This window comes from Carcharodon carcharias, assembly GCF_017639515.1.
Source record: "Carcharodon carcharias isolate sCarCar2 chromosome 36 unlocalized genomic scaffold, sCarCar2.pri SUPER_36_unloc_3, whole genome shotgun sequence".
In the NCBI taxonomy this organism is placed as follows: Eukaryota; Metazoa; Chordata; class Chondrichthyes; order Lamniformes; family Lamnidae; genus Carcharodon; species Carcharodon carcharias.
This window is the reverse complement of record NW_024470748.1, coordinates 969,289-990,349: the sequence shown is the minus strand read 5'-3', so window position 1 is coordinate 990,349 and position 21,061 is coordinate 969,289. Positions and strand designations below refer to the sequence as shown.

Sequence of the window (21,061 nt, the reverse complement as noted above, 5' to 3'; positions counted from 1 at the left end):
CCTTCACCTTCACCTTCACCTTCACCTTCACCTTACCTTTCACCTTTCCTTCACCTTTCCTTCACCTTACCTTTCACCTTTCCTTCACCTTACCTTTCACCTTACCTTTCACCTTTCCTTCACCTTTCCTTCACCTTTCCTTCACCGTTCCTTCACCTTTCCTTCACCTTTCCTTTCGCCTTTCCTTCGCCTTTCCTTCACCTTTCCTTCACCTTTCCTTCACCTTACCTTTCACCTTACCTTTCACCTTTCCTTCACCTTTCCTTCACCTTTCCTTCACCTTCACCTTTCCTTCACCTTTCCTTCACCTTTCCTTCACCTTTCCTTCACCTTTCCTTCACCTTTCCTTCACCTTACCTTTCACCTTACCTTCACCTTTCCTTCACCTTTCCTTCACTTTTCCTTCACCTTTCCTTCACCTTTCCTTCACCTTTCCTTCACCTTTCCTTCACCTTTCCTTCACCTTACCTTTCACCTTACCTTCACCTTTCCTTCACCTTTCCTTCACCTTTCCTTCACCTTTCCTTCACCTTACCTTTCACCTTTCCTTCACCTTTCCTTCACCTTTCCTTCACTTTTCCTTCACCTTTCCTTCACTTTTCCTTCACCTTTCCTTCACCTTTCCTTCACCTTACCTTTCACCTTACCTTCACCTTTCCTTCACCTTACCTTCACCTTTCCTTCACCTTTCCTTCACCTTACCTTTCACCTTTCCTTCACCTTTCCTTCACCTTTCCTTCACCTTTCCTTCACCTTTCCTTCACCTTTCCTTCACTGTTCCTTCACCTTACCTTTCACCTTTCCTTCACCTTTCCTTCACCTTTCCTTCACCTTTCCTTCACCTTTCCTTCACCTTTCCTTCACCTTTCCTTCACCTTTCCTTCACCTTTCCTTCACCTTACCTTTCACCTTTCCTTCACCTTTCCTTCACCTTTCCTTCACCTTACCTTTCACCTTTCCTTCACCTTTCCTTCACCTTTCCTTCACCTTTCCTTCACCTTTCCTTCACCTTTCCTTCACCTTTCCTTTCGCCTTTCCTTCACCTTTCCTTCACCTTTCCTTCACCTTTCCTTCACCTTTCCTTCACCTTACCTTTCACCTTTCCTTCACCTTTCCTTCACCTTTCCTTCACCTTTCCTTCACCTTTCCTTCACCTTTCCTTCACCTTTCCTTCACCTTACCTTTCACCTTTCCTTCACCTTTCCTTCACCTTTCCTTCACCTTACCTTTCACCTTTCCTTCACCTTACCTTTCACCTTTCCTTCACCTTTCCTTCACCTTTCCTTCACCTTTCCTTCACCTTTCCTTCACCTTACCTTCACCTTTCCTTCACCTTTCCTTCACCTTTCCTTCACCTTTCCTTTCGCCTTTCCTTTCGCCTTTCCTTCACCTTTCCTTCACCTTTCCTTCACCTTTCCTTCACCTTTCCTTCACCTTTCCTTCACCTTTCCTTCACCTTTCCTTTCGCCTTTCCTTTCGCCTTTCCTTTCGCCTTTCCTTTCGCCTTTCCTTTCGCCTTTCCTTCACCTTTCCTTCACCTTTCCTTCACCTTTCCTTCACCTTTCCTTCACCTTTCCTTCACCTTTCCTTCACCTTACCTTTCACCTTACCTTTCACCTTTCCTTCGCCTGGCTTTCACCATGGAGGGACTTCTGACTTCAGTTGATGTACCTTTCACCTCGTGGCAATGCATCTCGACCAGACACACTATGCACAAATGTTCTCCTCTTTACAGGCAGCGCACTCTTCCACCAGAGGTTGTCTGTCCAAACTTCATTTCCATTTCCAGGTTCATGAAGTCTCCCTTCCCCGTTGAGCTGTGAAAATTATGTTAATGAAATTCTCCCGAACAAATAACAAATACTCTTTCCCCTTGTCTCTACTTTACACTATTATGATCCCAGTTAATATTAGTAAAATTATGATCTTTCATTTTCACTGTTCTATGGATTTTGCAACACTCTGTAATTCATCTGCAAAACAGGCGCCTGTATTTTTATTTCTTCCTCACTAGATAGTGGCCTACTAGATAGTGCCTAGAGTGCACACAGCAGTGCACTATCACCATCCTGTCTTCCTTCCGACCAAAACGATTGAGTTATTGTTCTCCCTCGGATACTCTATGTCGCCAGAACTGTAATCTTCATATTCAGCCCTTCCCCTGCCTCTGCTTTGTGATCTTTACTGAACAACTCATATGCATGGATATTTCATAGCCAGCCCTGCTCTTCTTTAATACTGACCTCTGTGTTCGTCATGACATCGTATTTCGACGTGGTCACCTGCGTCTACAGCTCAACAACAGTCTTCAAACACTCTGTGTTTTAATACGCACACTTTAAACTTCAGGTACAGTGTATTGCATTCTCCTTTACATTTACCACACCGAGCTCAGAGGTTATTACACTGGTGCTCTCTGTCTCTACTAATCCCTTCAGAGCTCTTGTTCCTCCTCTCTGATGGTTCTGAACTGGATGTTATCAGATAAGAAATGGGGATGCAAAAATGCGCTCAGAAAACGCTCACCAACACCAATATGATAATGGACAGACAAACATTTCTTTCTGATCTTGGGTTAAGGTAGGATCCAACACTCCTTGCTTTAATTCAGATATTGCCATAGGGGTATCTAATACCCATCCAGTCAGGAGGATAGTGCCTGAGATAATACCTCATTGGAAAGTATCCTGACTCGGACAGTGCAGTGTTACCTTCCATTTGGACTAATCAGCTTTGATGTTTTCGGTTCAGACGGTGCAGCAGGACTTGAAATCCGAAGCTTGCGATTCAGAGACAAAAGAGCTATCAACTGAGCCATGGCTGACACACAAGCGTTTAAATCTAATTGTTATTGGGGAGGGGTGGATAGAGCTGACCAAGGTTGTGAAATTAATATAGGCATTTATAAAAGATTGAATGGGTGAAAAAGGAGGAGAAGTAGGGCCAATAGGAAAAGGAGGCCTTAAGGAGAAGAGATTCACTCAGGAGACGTTAAAGTCAGATCAGTACTCAGGCAGATTAGGACTAAAAAAGATCAGGAAAAATTTCCGGTGGTTTCAACATCCACTAACATGAATTGGCTAAGACATAACTGGGAAGTGTAACAAAGGCAGAGAAATATTGGGTTTATTTTTAATCTACACTGCATCCAATTGCCACTGTAGCCTGAATGATGGGTTTTTAAGAATGCCTTCAGGAGAGTTCCCTCGAACAATACGTCCTGGAAACAAATATTGAGAGCGCCTTTTTGGATCTTGAATGCTGCAATGAGACAGTGTTATTGATATTCACAAAGTGAAAGGTCCATTGGGGATGAGCAACAACAGTGAAGTTTCTGCAGCGCAGTTAGTGTAATGGAACGACAAAAAAACGTGCTTAACAAGGTGCACTAGCGAGCAAAGTATGTGAGAAAGCCGCCCAAGGAGTCGGCCCAATAGAGGACCACAGGTTTTATCAAACTGCTGGGTTTGAAGAATAATCCTAAAGGTTGAAAACAATGTATAGTTACAGAGAGGTGTATGGATGACCTTCCAGAGCTTGGGGATTAGGCAACAAAAGACAGGGTCACCAATTGCACTAACCATTCCACTTGAGGATGCACCAGAGGGCAGAATTGGAGAAGTGCTGATATTTCGGAGCGTAAGGGAGCCCTGGAAGAAGTAGGAAGCGGCCAGACCATGGATAGATTTGAACACACGTTTGACAAGCTTACTGTCCAGGAATTACTTGAATGATCACAATGAAGGTCAGCGAACAAAGGAGGAAAAAGGGAACTGAGTTTGTGGAGAGTGGAATATGGGTGACCAGTCAGGAGGGAGATGGACAAGACAAGATTCGAGCGACCAAAGGCATGAGTTAAGATTTCAGCAGAAGATGAGGGAGAGATGAGGTGGGGCGATATTACAGAATCACAGAATCATACAGTGCAGAACAGGCCCTTCGGCCCCTCGAGTCTGTATCGACAGGTGAGAAACACCTGACCTACCTACGCAATCCCATTTACCAGCACTTGGCCCATAGCCTACAGAGGTAAAAGTAAGCGTCCTTATTGATGGAACAAATATAACGTCGTAAGCTCGTCTTGGGGTCAAATGTGGCATCAAGTCTCCGAACATTCCAGCTTTATCAAAGGCTATTGTGTTAAGATTATGGCAGGTGGAAATTGGGGCTGACTAAACCCCAAAGGAAAGCTTGGCCAAGCTATCACAACATTTTGAAATTGTTATTGCATTAGGAGATGGTGTGTGCACTGAAGTCAAAAGATTTCACTGCCACTTTTGTAGATTTTAAATATTAACTTGAAGCATTTCATAACAAAGGGAAATAAAACGTTCACATATAAGATTACAGTTACACAGTTAAATATGGTGTTATAATATTTTCCAAAAGATTTCTATTTATCTAGACTCCCAAATAAACACACTTTTCAAGTCAATAATGCAAACAACTTCTTAACCAATAAATCATCCATTAATATTAACACAAGGCACCTCCTATTGCTATAAGGAAGGTACTTCACAGGGCTCCCCATTCACTCTTCACTCAACAATGGAAATCCAAGACTTGTACAAACCCTTGCCTACTGGAACAAGGAAGCTCTTCTCTGGGGTGGCTAGAAGCTGCTACTTCACAATAAACTCCTCAAGGTCTCACATGGCCACACCTCATACAGTTTTCAATCTTCCCTTAAAAATATTTACTCCCCTTTTACTTCTAAGCGCATTGTTCTAAACTTTCTTTAGAAGTTATGTTTCCCAGAGTTCGAACATCTTTCATCTTGCCATTGTGGCCAGCAATCACAAGAAAAATAAACTTATAAGACTTTGGCTTATTTTATTCACGTTTTTTGCCAATTGTAAACCTCCTGTTATGCTTCTTTGAAATTCAACAGCTAACAATTCACTCCTCGCTCATCTCCTAATCCAAATTTCCATTCATAATGTATCTACTAGCATCACACCTTAGCTTGTCAATCTCTATTTCAAGATGCCTGTCTTTGCATCTAAATGCTTTGATGATTTAAACCTTGCAGTCGACTGTCTTCAGTTTATCTTAATTAGTCACACATACAAAACACACACAACCCTCACAAGCCTGCTTCACAGTATTTCACATTAAAATTAGGGAAAAAACATATCCTCCTCACAATTGCCAGGTATATAGATGGAATCAGAAAGTAGGGAACAGTGTTTGGAGTGTTCAACAGTTTTCCCAATATTTAAAAGGAGTATATTTATGTTCACCCACTACTGGATGTCAGATAAGCAGAATGATAATTTAGCAAAAGTGAAGAATTGAGAAATGTGGTGGTGAGTCCTATGGAATGTCATTTGTCACTTTGGTAAGAGCTGACCTGCTAACATTGCAGGGGAAGGATCTGACTGGAGGAATTTGAAGTGTTCTTTTGGAGATGTTAGCCTGTTGAAAGGTGTTGAAGAGGATCATAAGCATTGAGTTTAGAAGAATGAAAGGTAAACTTATTGAAAGTTATAAGACTCTGAGAAAGCTTTACAGGGTGGATGCAAAGAGTGCATTTCCCTCTCTGGGAAATCTTGGCTAGGGGGCGCTATTTCAAATGAGAGTCTTCCTGGTCCCCAGAGGAATTTTTGTTAATTCGTTCATGGGATGTGGGAGTCACTGGCCGGGCCCAGCATTTATTGTTCATCCTTAATTGCCCTTTCAGAAGGTGGTGGTGAGCTGCCTTCTTGAGCCGCTGCAGTCCCTGTGGTGTAGGTACACCCACCGTGCTGTTAGGGAGGGAGTTCCAGGATTTTGACCCAGTGACAGTGAAGGAACGGCCGATATATTTCCAAATCAGGATGGTGAGTGACTGGGAACGGAACTTCCAGGTGGTGGTGTTCCCCATGTGTCTGCTGCCCTTGTCCTTCTAGATGGTAGTGGTCGTGGGTTTGGAATGTGCTGTCTAAGGAGCATTACACATGGCACATACTAATGCTATGGTGTCGGTGATGGAGGGAGTGAATGTTTGTGGATGGGGTGCTGATCAAGCGGGGCTGCTTTGTCCTGGTTGATGTCGAGCTACTTGAGTGTTGCTGGAGCTGCACTCATCCAGGCAAGTGGGGAGTATTCCATCACAATCCAGACTTGTGCCTTGCAGGTGGTGGAGAGGCTTTAGGGAGTCAGGAGGTGAGTTACTCATAGCACAATTCCCAGCCTCTGACCTGCTCTTGTAGCTACAGTATTTATATGGCTAGTTCAGTTCAGTTTCTGGTCCATGGTAACCCCGACGATGTTGATAGTGGAGGATTCAGCAATGGTAATGCCATTGAACATCAAGGGGTGATGGCTGGATTCTCTCTTGTTGGAGATGGTCATTGCCTGGCACTTGTGTGGCCCAAATGTTACTTGTCACTTGTCAGCCCAAGCCTGGATATTGTCCAGGTCTTGCTGCATTTGAACATGGACTGCTTCAGTATCTGAAGAATCATGAATGGTGCTGAACATTGTGTAATCATCAGCGAACACCCCCACTTCTGACCTTATGATGGAAGGAAGGTCATTGATGAAGCAGCTGAAGATGGTTGGGCCGAGGACACCACCCTGAGGAACTCCTGCAGTGATGTCCTGGAGCTGAGTTGACTGGCATCCAACAACCACAATAAGTGTCCCTTGTGCTAAGCATAACTCCAACCAGCGGAGAGTTTTCCCCCTGATTCCCTTTGACTCCAGTTTTGCTGGGGCTCCTTGATGCCACACTCGGTCAAATGCTGCCTTGATGTCAAGGGCAGTCACTCCCACCTCACCTCAGGAGTTCAGCTCTTTAGCTTATGTTTGAACCAAGACTGTAATGAGGTCAGGAGCTGAGTCACCCTGGTGGAACACAAACTGCGTGTCAGTGAGTAGGTTATTGCTAAGCAAGTGCTGCCTGTGAAAACTGTTGATGACCCCTTCCATTACTTTACTGATGATGGAGAGTAGACTGATGGGGCGGTAATTGGCCGGGTTGGATTTGTCCTGCTTTTTGTGTACAGGACATACCTGGGCAATTTTCCACATAGCCGGGTAAATGCCAGTTTTGTAGCTGTACTGGAACAGCTTGGCTAGGGCCATGGCAAGTTCTGGAGCACAAGTCTTCAATTCTATTATTGGAATACTGAAAGGGTCCTTAGCTGAGGCCTGCCCAATCATTTAATCAGGTTTAACACAATACTGGCAATTTTGTCCCCAAGGTTTGTGAAAGCAAATATGTTCTGTGCATTTTGCACAAAACGTGGGAGGTGGCGGCATAATGGTAGTGTCATTGGAATCCAGAAACCTGGGCTAATGCTCTGGAGACACGGGTTCAAATCCCACCCCGGCAGATGGTGGAATTTAAATTCGATGAATAAATCTGGAGTATAAAGCAAGTCTCAGTAAGGGTGACCACGATGACCATCATCAATTATCGTAAAAACCCCATCTGGGTCACTAATCCCTTTTAGGGAGGGAAATCTGGTGTCCTTACCTGGTCTGGTCTACATGTGACTCCAGACCCACAGCAATGTGGTTGACTCTTTACTGCCCCTTTGAAATGGCCGAGCAAGACCCTGAGTTCCAGAGGGTAATTAGGGATGGGCAACAAACACTGGCCTTGCCAGCAATTCTCATGTCCATGAAAGAACAAATTGAGAAAAAAATTGTCCATGTAGTTCCAGTGATAAAGAGTTGCGTACACTTACTCATTCTACTCTTTAGTCCGATTCAGTTAACTTTTCAACTCAATCCTCCTCCCAAACATATTCTTCACTCTGCTCTGCATTCATTTTAAGTGTCTCTTCACTCCAGCAACCTCTCGATCTCCGCCTGAATCGTACTTCTACCCCCCTCACTGCTGACATTTCCCCGTTCCTGTTAACCGGAAACAATGAAATTATGTTCTTTGTATATACGTTTCTGGGTCTCGAAGAGCAGGAGCTCTTTTCCTTATTCTTACATGGCATGTGGGCGTCCCTGGCTAGGCAAGCAGTTTTTTTTACTGCCCATCCCTAATTACCCCTGAGAAGGTGGTGAGCTGCAATCTCTGCTGCAGTCCCTGGGTGTAGGTAGGAGAGTAAGTTGTGAAGAGGACCTATGAAACCTACAAAGAGACATAGATAGGTTAAATGAGTAGGCAAACATGTGGAAAAATGGATCATAATGTAGACAAATGCTAAATCATTCATTTTGGCAATAAGAAAAAAAATGAAGCTTATTATCTAACTGGTGAGAGATTGCAGAGCTCTGAGATTGAGAGGGATCTGGCTGTCCTAGTACATCAATTGCAAAAGGCCAGTATTCATGTGCGTAAAGTAATTAGGAAAGCTAATAGAAAGTTTTCACTTATTGTGAGGGGAATTGAAAACACGAGTAGGAAGGTTATCCTTCAGTTGTACAGGGCACTGGTGGGACCACTTCTGGAGTAGTGTGTACAGCATTGGTCTCCTTATTTAAGGAAGAACAAAAAAAAAACGTTTGAAGCAGTTCAGAAAAATATCATTAGACTACAACCTAGATTGGGAGGGTTGTCTTATGAGGAGAGTTTGGACAGGATAGGCTTGTATCAGCTGGAGTTTAGAAGAGAAAGAGCGACCTGATGGAAAACTTAAAGACCCCGAGGATCCTTGGAAGGGTCGATGTGGTGAGGTGGTTTCCTCTTCTGGGAGAATCTGGAACGAGGGATCACTTTTTAAAAGGAAGAGGTCACACATTTAAATAGGTGACAGCAATTCTTTCTCTCAGAGAGTAACAAGAATTTGGAATTCTGTTTCTCAAAAAGTGGTGGTAGCAGTTCTCCTTGCTCCTCCCTATCTCTGTAAATGCCTCCAGCACCTACACCCCTCCCTATCTCTGTAACTTCCTACAGCCCCTACACCTCTCCCTATCTCTGTAACCACCTCCAGCCCCTACACCCCTCCCTATCTCTGTAACCTCCTCCAGCCCCTACACCCTTCCTATATCTGTAACTTCCTCCAGCCCCTACACCCCTCCCTATCTCTGTAACCTCCTCCAGCCCCTACACCCTCCCTATCTCTGGAACATCCTCCAGCCCCTACACCCCTCCCTATATCTGTAACTTCCTATAGCCCCTAAAGCCCTCCCTATCTCCAAAACCTCCTCCAACCCTACAGCCTTCGCTATGTCTGTACCTCCTACAGGTCCGGCATCCCTCCCTAGCAACGTAATCTCCTCCAACCCCTAACGCCCGCCCAAACTCTGTGACATTCTTCATCCCCTATATCCCTCCCTATCTCTGTAACCTACTCCAGCATCTACACCCCTCCTTATCCCTTAACCTCCTCCAACCACTAGAATCCTCCCAATGTCTGTAACCTCCTCCAGCCCCTACACTCCTCCTTATCTCTGTAACCTCCTCCAGACCCTACACCCCTCCATATCTCTGTAACCTCCTCCAGCCCCTACACCCCTCCCTATCTCTGTAACCTCCTCCAGCCCCGACAACCCACCCTATCTCTCGAAACTCCTCCAGCCCCTACACACCTCCCGATATCTGTAACCTTCTGCGGCCTCTACATACCTCCCTATCTCTGTAACCTCCTCCAGCCCTGGCAAACCTCCCTATCTCTGTAACCTCCTCTGGTCCCAACACCCCTCCCTATCTCTGTAACCTCCTCCAGCCCCTACACCCCTCCCTATTTCTTTAATTTCCTCCAGCCCCTACACCCCTCCCTATCTCTTTAACCTCCTCCAGCCCCTACACCCCCCTCCCTATCTCTGTAACCTCCTCCAGCCCCTACACCCTCCCTATCTCTGTAACTTCCTCCAGCCCCTACACCCCTCCCTATCTCTGTAACTACCTCCAGCCCCTACACCTCTCCCTATCTCTGTAACCTCCTCCAGCCCCTACACCCTCCCTATATCTGTAACTTCCTCCAGACCCTACACCCCTCCCTATCTCTGTAACCTCCTCCAGCCCCTAAACCCTCCCTATCTCTGTAACCTCCTCCAGCCCCTACACCCTCCCTATCTCTGTGACTTCCACCAGCCCCTACACCCCTCCCCATCTCTGTGACCTCCTCCAGCCCCTACACCCCTCCCTATCTCTGTAACCTCTTCCAGACCCTACACCCCTCCCTATCTCTGTAACCTCCTCCAGACCCTACACCCCTCCCTATCTCTATAACCTCCTCCAGCCCCTACACCCTCCCTATCTCTGTAACCTCCTCCAGCCCCTACACCCCTCCCTATCTCTGTAACCTCCTCCAGCCTCTACACCCCTCCCTATCTCTGTAACCTCCTCCAGCCCCTACACCCCTCCCTATCTCTGTAACCTCCTCCAGCTCCTATAACCCTCCCTATCTCTGTAACCTCCTCCAGCACCTACAGCCTTCCCTATCTCTGTAACCTCCTCCAGCTCCTACAATGCTCCGTGATCTCTGCACTCTTCCAAATCGGGGCCCGAGGGAAGCCTCCGAATTTGAAACAGACGCAAACCAGTTGTGACGATTGTAATTTTGAGCACACTTTGAACACCGAATAATTACCAGAGTGCTCTTTCTAAAGGGTGCAGTCTGGTGGACAAACGTGCTGCTAAGACTGTACATATATATATCTATATATATATATACCAGAATAATTTTCTGTCTATTCGATGTCCTGGGGCAGTGCATGTCACTCGACCAACACCACCGACAATCATTTTTGCGTCATTACCACCATTCTGTTTGTAGGAGCTTGCTGTGCGCAAATTGGCTGCTTAATTTTCATCCCCTCTCCCCACCCCCACCATCCTCCACCCAAAGAAAGTGCATTTGTAGCAACCATTGTGGTGGGGAACTGTCAGGTTCGAGGGCGAACCTCACTGCCAAAATATATCCTGGACGAATACCCCTCCTTTCAACACAAGTGAAAAGTATTGTGGAAACTGTCGAAAAGTGTTCAGGATTTCACTTCAGAGTTCAGACAAGGTTCTCCCGACTCATGAAGAAACATTGAGCAGCCTGGGCCTAGAGTTTAGAAGAACGAGAGCTAATTTTATTGAAAGATATAAGAATCTGAGGGGGGTTTGAAAGGGTGCATGCTGGGAGGATGTTTTCCCCAATTGTGGGGGAATCTAGAATGAGGGGGGTGGGAGGGGGCACAGTTTCAGAATAAGGGGTTTCCCATTGAAGACGGAGTTGAGGAGGAATTTCTTCCTTCAAGGGTGGTCAGTGTGTGGAATTCTTTCTCCCAGAGAGCACTGGAGGCCAGGTCACTGAATATATTCAAGGCTCAGTTAGACAGGTTTATGATCGATGCTTGGGTTATGGCAGGAAAACAGGCAGGAAAGTGGAGTTGAGGCCACAACTAGATCACCCATGATCTTATTGAATGTAGCAGGCTCAAGGAGTCGAAAGGCCTACTCCTGCTCCTCAGTCCTCTCGTCGAGGTTTCTGAGAGGGGATCTCACATGGGGGTCCACCCGAAGGGGCAGGCATGTCATAGAATCACTGAATTGTTACAGTGTAGATGGAGGCCATTCAGCCCATCGTGTCTGCACCAGCTTTCAGAATGAGTATTATGACTCAGTGCCATTCTCCTGCCTTCTCCCTGTAACCCTGCTCATTGTTTCTTTCAAATAATCATCTAATTCCATCTTGAACGCCTCAATTGAAACTGTCTCCACCACAATCTAAGGCAGTGTATTCCAGATCCAAACCACTCACTGTGAGGCAAAAACATTCTCCTGTCTCTTTTGCTCCTTTTGCCAATTCCCTTAAATCTGGGTCCCCCTGGTTCTCAATCCATCCACCAATGGGAACAGTTTCTCCCTATCGGCTCTGTCCAGGCCCCTCGTGATTTTGAATACCTCGATCAAATCTCCTCTCAACCTTCTCTTTTCCAAGGAAAACAGTCCCAACTTCTCCAATCTGTCCACGTAACTGAAGTTCCTCACCCCAGGAACCGTTCTTGCAAACCTCTTCTTCACTCTCTCCAGTGCCTTCACATCCTCACTAAAATGCAATGCCCAGAACCGTAAGCAGTACTCCAGCTGAGGTCCAACGGGTGTCTTATACAAAGGCAACACAACTCACTGAATGCTTTATTAACTGCTCTCTCAAGGTGCCCTGCCACCTTTAATGATGCATATATACACCCAGGTCCGTGTGTTCCTACACACTCTTTAGGATAGTATCCTTTATTTCATATTATCTCTCCATGTTCTTTGTACAGAAATGTATCACCTCACATGTCTCCACATTGAGCTTCATCTGCCATTTACCTGCCCTTTTCCATCAATGTGTCATTTTGAAGTTCTACACTGGTCTCCTCACAGTTTACAATTCCCCAACTATTGTTCCATCCAAAAATTTTGGAATTGTTTCTGCACACCAAGGTCTATATCATTACTATACATTAGGAAAAGCAATAATGACCCCAGGGGAGCTGCAGTAGAAACATTCCTCCAGCCTGGAAAACATCCATGGGCCAAGATGGGCAGTTTGGAGCTGGACTCTGGCTCTTCCAGCATCTACACCATTGGCCGTTCTGTCTTTGCATTTTTGCAGAGTTGAGTTGCACCTTAATAGTTGGAAGCCCCTCCTGTATACAGCCTGATGACAGTAGGGGTGGAGGGGGGATGAGGGTGGGGTGGAGGGGGGAATACTTTCTACCCCCTCTCCCTCCCTCCCTCCCTCTCGCTCGCTCTCCCTCATCTGTATCCTCAATTTGAAGACATGATTCAATGTACACCTTGAAAAATTAGCCCCTCTGATGTTTACCCAGGGCATACAGTGAGCAAGCGACCTTACACACGGGGCGTGCGATAGTGTTGGCTGGTCGTGTGAATAGATTTTCCTTACAAATGGTACTTTCCTACTGAGAGACTGTTTCATTCTATGTCACTGTGCTTTTGTTTTCACTATGAGAAGAGATTCTGGTTGTTATTGAGGAAAAGGATGCCGTTGCTTGTAAAAAGCAAGAGAGTTTCTTTTATTCCCTCGATGGTGTAAAAATGTTTTGAAATAGCTCTCCTTAGTCATGTTGCACTGCCCATCGTTCATTTACTTTCATGGGATGTGGGCGTCGACGGTGAGGGCACCACTTGTTGCCCATCCCTAATTGCCCCTTGAACTGATTGTCTCGATTGGCCATTTCAGGGGAGCAGTTAAGGGTTGATGACATGGCTGTGGGTCTGGAGTTTGTAGGCCAGATCGGGTAAGGACGGCAAATTTCCCTCCCTAAAGTGACCCAGATGGGGTTTTTATGACAATCGATGATGGTCATCATGGTCACCGTGACTGAGACTCGCTTAGTATTCCCAGATTTATTCATCGAATTTAAATCCCACCAGCGGCCGGGGTGGGATTTGAACACAGGTCCCCAGAGCAGTAGCCCGGGCCTCTGGGTTACTTGCCCATGACAACACCGTTCCCCTCTTAACAGATGCGGTTGGAAATAAAGTTGATTTATTGATCACACTGTCAATTATCTGGAGTATCTCTGGTTACTTCCTGCAGTACCTCCCCAGAGCCTCTTTCGCTTCATTGGCCCGTGACTAAGAATTTTCCCTTCATGCTCCCCCATAATTTCCCGAAATCTCCAACCCTCCAGCCCTTCCCAATTATCTTCATGGAAAACAGAGTGTCCCTTGCCCCTCCACACGGTGGGTGAGGAGACTGCACTGTGGAGACAGCCACTTTCGATCGAGGCTCAACACATTTCTAACCCCCTTCGGTTCTGAATGGGAGGGGAACGTGGCAAGCAGAAAGGCCAACTGTTACCCTTCTGCCTGGCCTACAGGTTTATTCCATCATTTCCTATTTGTCAATGATGTGGCACAAGGTCACAGGCAAAGAATGAAGGGGCTGGCTGTAGCATAGCCCAGCAGAGACTGCAGATTGGAGCCTTCATGATCGGTGTGCCTTGCTTAAGCATTCAGGCAGGAGCAAATTAAAACATTCAGGACTTTTAATTTCTTCTTCCATGGGGTGTGGGCATCACTGGGCAAACCTCGCTCCTCAATCCTCCCAAATGTTATTGATTGGTCCATCCCAGGCTCTGCAGGGCTCACTCTCCCTCGCCTCGAAGTGAGGAAGTCCTGAGGTGGAGTCCCCGCCCTAGACGCTTCAGCCCATACAGCAGGCTGACACCCCTCACTGCCAGTACCGAGGGAGCACCGCACTGTCGGAGGGTCAGTACCGAGGGAGCGCCGCACTGTCGGAGGGTCAGTACCGAGGGAGTGCCGCACTGTCGGAGGGTCAGTACCGAGGGAGCGCCGCACTGTCGGAGGGTCAGTACCGAGGGAGCGCCGCACTGTCGGAGGGTCAGTACCGAGGGAGCGCCGCACTGTCGGAGGGTCAGTACCGAGGGAGCGCCGCACTGTCGGAGGGTCAGTACCGAGGGAGCGCCGCACTGTCGGAGGGTCAGTACCGAGGGAGTGCCGCACTGTCGGAGGGTCAGTACCGAGGGAGCACCGCACTGTCGGAGGGTCAGTACCGAGGGAGCGCCGCACTGTCGGAGGGTCAGTACCGAGGGAGTGCCGCACTGTCGGAGGGTCAGTACCGAGGGAGCGCCGCACTGTCGGAGGGTCAGTACCGAGGGAGCGCCGCACTGTCGGAGGGTCAGTACCGAGGGAGCGCCGCACTGTCGGAGGGTCAGTACCGAGGGAGCGCCGCACTGTCGGAGGGTCAGTACCGAGGGAGCGCCGCACTGTCGGAGGGTCAGTACCGAGGGAGTGCCGCACTGTCGGAGGGTCAGTACCGAGGGAGCGCCGCACTGTCGGAGGGTCAGTACCGAGGGAGCGCCGCACTGTCGGAGGGTCAGTACCGAGGGAGTGCCGCACTGTCGGAGGGTCAGTACCGAGGGAGCGCCGCACTGTCGGAGGGTCAGTACCGAGGGAGCGCCGCACTGTCGGAGGGTCAGTACCGAGGGAGCGCCGCACTGTCGGAGGGTCAGTACCGAGGGAGCGCCGCACTGTCGGAGGGTCAGTACCGAGGGAGCGCCGCACTGTCGGAGGGTCAGTACCGAGGGAGCGCCGCACTGTCGGAGGGTCAGTACCGAGGGAGCGCCGCACTGTCGGAGGGTCAGTACCGAGGGAGCGCCGCACTGTCGGAGGGTCAGTACCGAGGGAGCGCCGCACTGTCGGAGGGTCAGTACCGAGGGAGCGCCGCACTGTCGGAGGGTCAGTACCGAGGGAGCGCCGCACTGTCGGAGGGTCAGTACCGAGGGAGCGCCGCACTGTCGGAGGGTCAGTACCGAGGGAGCGCCGCACTGTCGGAGGGTCAGTACCGAGGGAGCGCCGCACTGTCGGAGGGTCAGTACCGAGGGAGCGCCGCACTGTCGGAGGGTCAGTACCGAGGGAGCGCCGCACTGTCGGAGGGTCAGTACCGAGGGAGCGCCGCACTGTCGGAGGGTCAGTACCGAGGGAGCGCCGCACTGTCGGAGGGTCAGTACCGAGGGAGCGCCGCACTGTCGGAGGGTCAGTACCGAGGGAGCGCCGCACTGTCGGAGGGTCAGTACCGAGGGAGCGCCGCACTGTCGGAGGGTCAGTACCGAGGGAGCGCCGCACTGTCGGAGGGTCAGTACCGAGGGAGCGCCGCACTGTCGGAGGGTCAGTACTGAGGGAGCGCCGCACTGTCGGAGGGTCAGTACCGAGGGAGCGCCGCACTGTCGGAGGGTCAGTACCGAGGGAGCGCCGCACTGTCGGAGGGTCAGTACTGAGGGAGCGCCGCACTGTCGGAGGGTCAGTACTGAGGGAGCGCCGCACTGTCGGAGGGTCAGTACTGAGGGAGCGCCGCACTGTCGGAGGGTCAGTACCGAGGGAGCGCCGCACTGTCGGAGGGTCAGTACCGAGGGAGCGCCGCACTGTCGGAGGGTCAGTACCGAGGGAGCGCCGCACTGTCGGAGGGTCAGTACCGAGGGAGCGCCGCACTGTCGGAGGGTCAGTACCGAGGGAGCGCCGCACTGTCGGAGGGTCAGTACCGAGGGAGCGCCGCACTGTCGGAGGGTCAGTACCGAGGGAGCGCCGCACTGTCGGAGGGTCAGTACCGAGGGAGTGCCGCACTGTCGGAGGGTCAGTACCGAGGGAGCGCCGCACTGTCGGAGGGTCAGTACCGAGGGAGCGCCGCACTGTCGGAGGGTCAGTACCGAGGGAGCGCCGCACTGTCGGAGGGTCAGTACCGAGGGAGCGCCGCACTGTCGGAGGGTCTTTACCGAGGGAGCGCCGCACTGTCGGAGGGTCAGTACCGAGGGAGCGCCGCACTGTCGGAGGGTCAGTACCGAGGGAGCGCCGCACTGTCGGAGGGTCAGTACCGAGGGAGCGCCGCACTGTCGGAGGGTCAGTACTGAGGGAGCGCCGCACTGTCGGAGGGTCAGTACTGAGGGAGCGCCGCACTGTCGGAGGGTCAGTACTGAGGGAGCGCCGCACTGTCGGAGGGTCAGTACCGAGGGAGCGCCGCACTGTCGGAGGGTCAGTACCGAGGGAGCGCCGCACTGTCGGAGGGTCAGTACCGAGGGAGCGCCGCACTGTTAGAGGCGCAATCATTGCTATAAGATGTTAATCTGAGGGACCCTTATGTCCCTCTTCAAGTGGACCTAAAAGATCCCCCCTTGGCCTTTATTGGAGCAGGGATGTCCTCTGAGGCGCTTGAACTCAATATAAAGGCCAGGATGCGCTCAAGTGCCCCATCAGAATGCACGAGGTAGAAAAAACACATCTGGAGCCTACCTCCAGGCTCCAGAGGGTGTGGGTGGCACAGGAATTCCTGGGGAGCGGGCGATGATCAGGGGGAGCAACTGTCAGATCTTCCTCCCTGGGGACGTTGGGTCAAACCTGTGATGTCCTGCACCCCGCCCTCCTCAAATTGCGAAACCCCTGTCCACGACCATGAACGAGTCATGAACAATATTGAGCTGAGCTGCAGTCCTCGGGAAGGCGATGGAGTGGGAGCTGTCACTCTGGGTGACTAACATGGAGTCAAACAATCCTGTTCACCTCAATCTTGTTATACATGAGACGCTTCGGAGACATTGGAAAAAGTTATTTTATTCAGATAAGGAAATATGGCGCTCCATTCCAATATAACCATATCTTTATTCTGCAGCTAACCTGTCCGATGTCCTCTTACTTTTTTTTGTTAATTTGTGATGGAGGACGACAATTCCTGTCGACCTGTGTTTGTTCCTCACTCTCTTCCCCCACACCCACACCCCCACCACGCTGTCCCACACCCACACCCCCACCACGCTCACCCCCACCACGCTCACCCCCACCACGCTTACCCCCACCACGCTCACCCCCACCACGCTCACCCCCACCACGCTCACCCCCACTACGCTCTCCCCCACCCCACACCCACACCCCCACCCTCTCCCCCCACCCCACACCCCCACCACGCTCACCCCCACCACGCTCACCCCCACCACGCTCACCTCCACCCTCTCCCCCCACACCCACACCCCCACCACGCTGTCCCACACCCACACCCCCACCACGCTCACCCCCACCACGCTCACCCCCACCACGCTCACCCCCACCACGCTCACCCCCACCACGCTCACCCCCACTACGCTCTCCCCCACCCCACACCCACACCCCCACCCTCTCCCCCCACCCCACACCCCCACCACGCTCACCCCCACCCTCTCCCCCCACCCCACACCCCCACCACGCTCACCCCCACTACGCTCTCCCCCACCCCACACCCACACCCCCACCCTCTCCCCCCACCCCACACCCCCACCACGCTCACCCCCACCCTCTCCCCCCACCCCACACCCCCACCACGCTCACCCCCACCACGCTCACCCCCACCACGCTCACCCCCACTACGCTCTCCCCCACCCCACACCCACACCCCCACCCTCTCCCCCCACCCCACACCCCCACCACGCTCACCCCCACCCTCTCCCCCCACCCCACACCCCCACTACGCTCTCCCCCACCCCACACCCACACCCCCACCACGCTCACCCCCACCACGCTCACCCCCACCACGCTCACCCCCACCCTCCCCAAACACCCACCCGCACCCCCACCCCCACCCAACCTCCCCTATCCTCTCTCTGCATCTTCCCATCCCCTACCCCACCCACTCCCCCCAACTCCACCCCCCACACCCAGCTCCACCCCCTCTCCCCCCACCTTCTCCCCCACCTCTCCACCTCCTACTCCCAGCCTCTTCCCCCAACCCCCATCCCTCCAACACCCACCTCGACAATCAGCCCCCACCTCCACCCCAACTGCAACCGCCCCCACCACCCACCCCCACCCCCACCCCCATCCTCGCCCCCACCCCACCCCCACCCCCACCCTCACCCCCACCCTCACCCCACCCCCACCCTCACTAAGCCCCTTTCCTCCCTCTCGTTCTCCCTCATGAATTCAGTCGAGATCAGGCAGCACCAGTTGCCAGTCTCTGTCCATGTGGGTGTAGGTCTCATCGGTCTGCGCCTGTGAGGAGATGGTGATGGGGGAGGTGGTGGTGGCATCGGGGCTTCTCACATCCACGCGGACACCCTTCAGTGCCCCACGCTCGCTGCTGCCGCTGCTCTCACCGCTGGCGGACATGTCCTGCGCGTTGCGGCTCCCCCTCCTCCCCGGGGGTTTCAGGTCGCTGACGGAGACCAGGTCCCTGTTCCTTCTCTTGGCAATGAACTCGCTGGGGTCATACGGCTCATCTGAGCTCGTCCCGTCCACTGCTGACTGGTCCTGGTAGGCGAACTCCAGCTCGGTTTCACTGCGAGGGCCGTGGGGGTTGGGGGTGAGGGGAAAGGTAGTTAATGTAGTACTTTCTTAAAGATGAAACATGACTGTTATGAAGCTATTAATATATACAATATTTTGGTAAATATTATTCTTTTAAAATAGAGGTTTAGTCTGCATGTGTGTCTTAATTGGATTAAAGCCAGCGAGTTTGGGTGCTTTGATAAGGACTATAAGACATAGGAGCAGAAATTAGGCCAATCGGCCCATCGATCTCTGATGTATAAGAGAGATAGCGTGCATTTGCATTTTTTGGATACAGCATTGAAAAAGTGGGGTGCAAACTTGATACCTATCTAGCAGCTACCAAACAATATGTTTAGATTACTGATAAAATCGACACTATGAAAGGGGATTCATCGTAAAAAGGGGAAGTTCAAAGAGGCTGGTGAGACAGTGAGAATTTGAATTTGTTCAGTGGTGGTAGGTCTGACTTCAGTAGTTTTCAGGTGTGCAGAGCAGAGGCAATGTGATATCAAAAGGCAGGCGTAAGCCTCTAACTGGCTCCACAGTCAAAGAGCCTCATTTTGAATTTTTAAGGTGAAAAATGCTTTGCCTGGTGTTTGGTTAAGTCAATAGGTTGCTGTTGCCTGAATGGAGATTAGTTTGGGAATTTGTTTAAAGTTATGATGGTAGTAATTTGTAGCCATGTGTATATATATTTTAACCTGTGTAAATTAATAAAATGTTTCATTTAGTTTAATGAAAAGCCTCGAGAACTGGTGGGCTGATTTCTGAATTTTGAGTTGCATCTCAAACACAACACTTAAAATTATTGGTTATGACAGTTGTTTAAAGTTTCCCTCTGAGATTTTTAAAATACTCCGCCTTACCAACTGCATTTGTCACAACAATAACGTACTTCTGGGTAGGGAAGAGAGGCTTCAGTTATAGGTTCAGGAAGAGGGCATTCTGCTGCTCGGACCTATCCCACCACTCATTTCTAGATCACAGCTGACCTGTACCTTAACCCAATCTGCCCACCTGGTTTCCATAACCTTTAAGCCCATTAAATATATTCAAGCCTGAGTCAAACAGATATTTGTTCGATGAGGGAGTCAAGGGTTATGCAGTGGGTGGGGGGAGCAGACAGAAAAGTGGAGTGATGACCACAGCCACATCAGCAGCGATATTATTGATTGGGGCAGGCTCGAGGGAATGAATAATCGAATCATACTATCGCACAATGCAGAAGTAGGAACTGTCCCACTGCTGCTCCTAAGTTCTTAAGAAAAATATATTCTTCCTAAAGTGCAGGACTGTGCACTGTATTCCAGATATGTTCCAAACAGGGCTCTGTAAAGCCGTAGAAAGACAACCTCCCCTTTTTATTCAGGGCCTGGGATTATGAACGCCTGACAATCCACGACCTTTGCGATGGTGTTTTTCGTTGTTGTGCCCAACCACTGGAGTTCTGACGTACCTTTTAGTGCTCTGACGCCCGGATCCTCCAGATTCCAGGTCACTCGGTAGGCTCGGGGCCTTCCACTTACTTGGTTGCCTCCCCTCCTTGACTGCTTGTTCGAGTTTCTTCTGCCTGATGAGGGCCCGGAGCACAGCGTCCTTCTCCCCGGAGATGTCCAGGTCCTCGTAGAGCGCCAGCTTGATCTTCTCCTTTAGGAGGGTGCGCAGCCTCTTCCGTTCTTGCTTGACCTTGTCCTGCCGTGTCTTCATGCTCTTCAGGGCACTGACCCACAGCTTGACTTTGCCAGAGTCGCTGGAATCCCTGCAGGTGGGCGGAGGGGGTGGGGGTGGGGGTGGAGGTGAGGGGGGCAGGCGGGGGGAGTGGAAAGATTCTCCAGGTCAAACACAAGGAAAGAAGGACCTCGATGTTTCTCCAACACCTTTCATACAAACATAGGAATCAGGAGCAGGAGTAGGCCATTAAGCCCCTCAAGCTTGCTCTGCCATTCAGTAAGATCATATCTGATCTGAGTGTAACCTCAAACCCACATTCCTACCCACCTCCAATAACCTTTCACCCCCTTGTGAATCAGAAATCTATCTTGCTCAGCCTTAAAAATATTCAGACTCTGCTTCCACTGCCTTTTGAGGAAGAGCGTTCTAAAGACTCACAACTCACTGAGAGAATAAATTTTTCCTCATCTCTATTTTAAATGGACGGCCCCCTTACTTTTAAACAGTGACCCCTGGTTCTAGATTCTCCCAGAGGAGGAAACATCCTTTCCACATCCACCCTGTCAAGGTCCCCTCATTGTCTTAAAGGTTTCAATTAAGTTGTCTCTTGCTCTTCTAATCTCCAGTGGGTACAAGCCTAACCTGTCCAGCCTTTCCTCATAAGACAACCCGTCCATTCCAGGTATTAGTCTGGTAAAGCCTCTGTGAACTGCTTCTAACGCATTTACATCTTTCTTAAAA

The 21,061-nt window shown here is 50.3% G+C and overlaps 1 protein-coding gene across 1 annotated transcript in view; it reads right to left on the bottom strand.

Annotated features, from left to right (window-relative positions):
* Nucleotides 1–18,301: 18,301 nt before the first annotated feature.
* Nucleotides 18,302–21,061, bottom strand: part of LOC121274450 (DC-STAMP domain-containing protein 2-like) — a 186,321-nt gene continuing 183,561 nt past the window's right edge. Inside the window, exons 14-15 of the mRNA XM_041181786.1 lie at nucleotides 20,106–20,408; nucleotides 18,302–18,656 (exon numbers count right to left, since the gene is read on the bottom strand). Coding sequence (XP_041037720.1) covers nucleotides 18,302–18,656; nucleotides 20,106–20,408 — 658 coding nt within the window. The remainder of the gene's footprint in view (nucleotides 18,657–20,105; nucleotides 20,409–21,061) is intronic.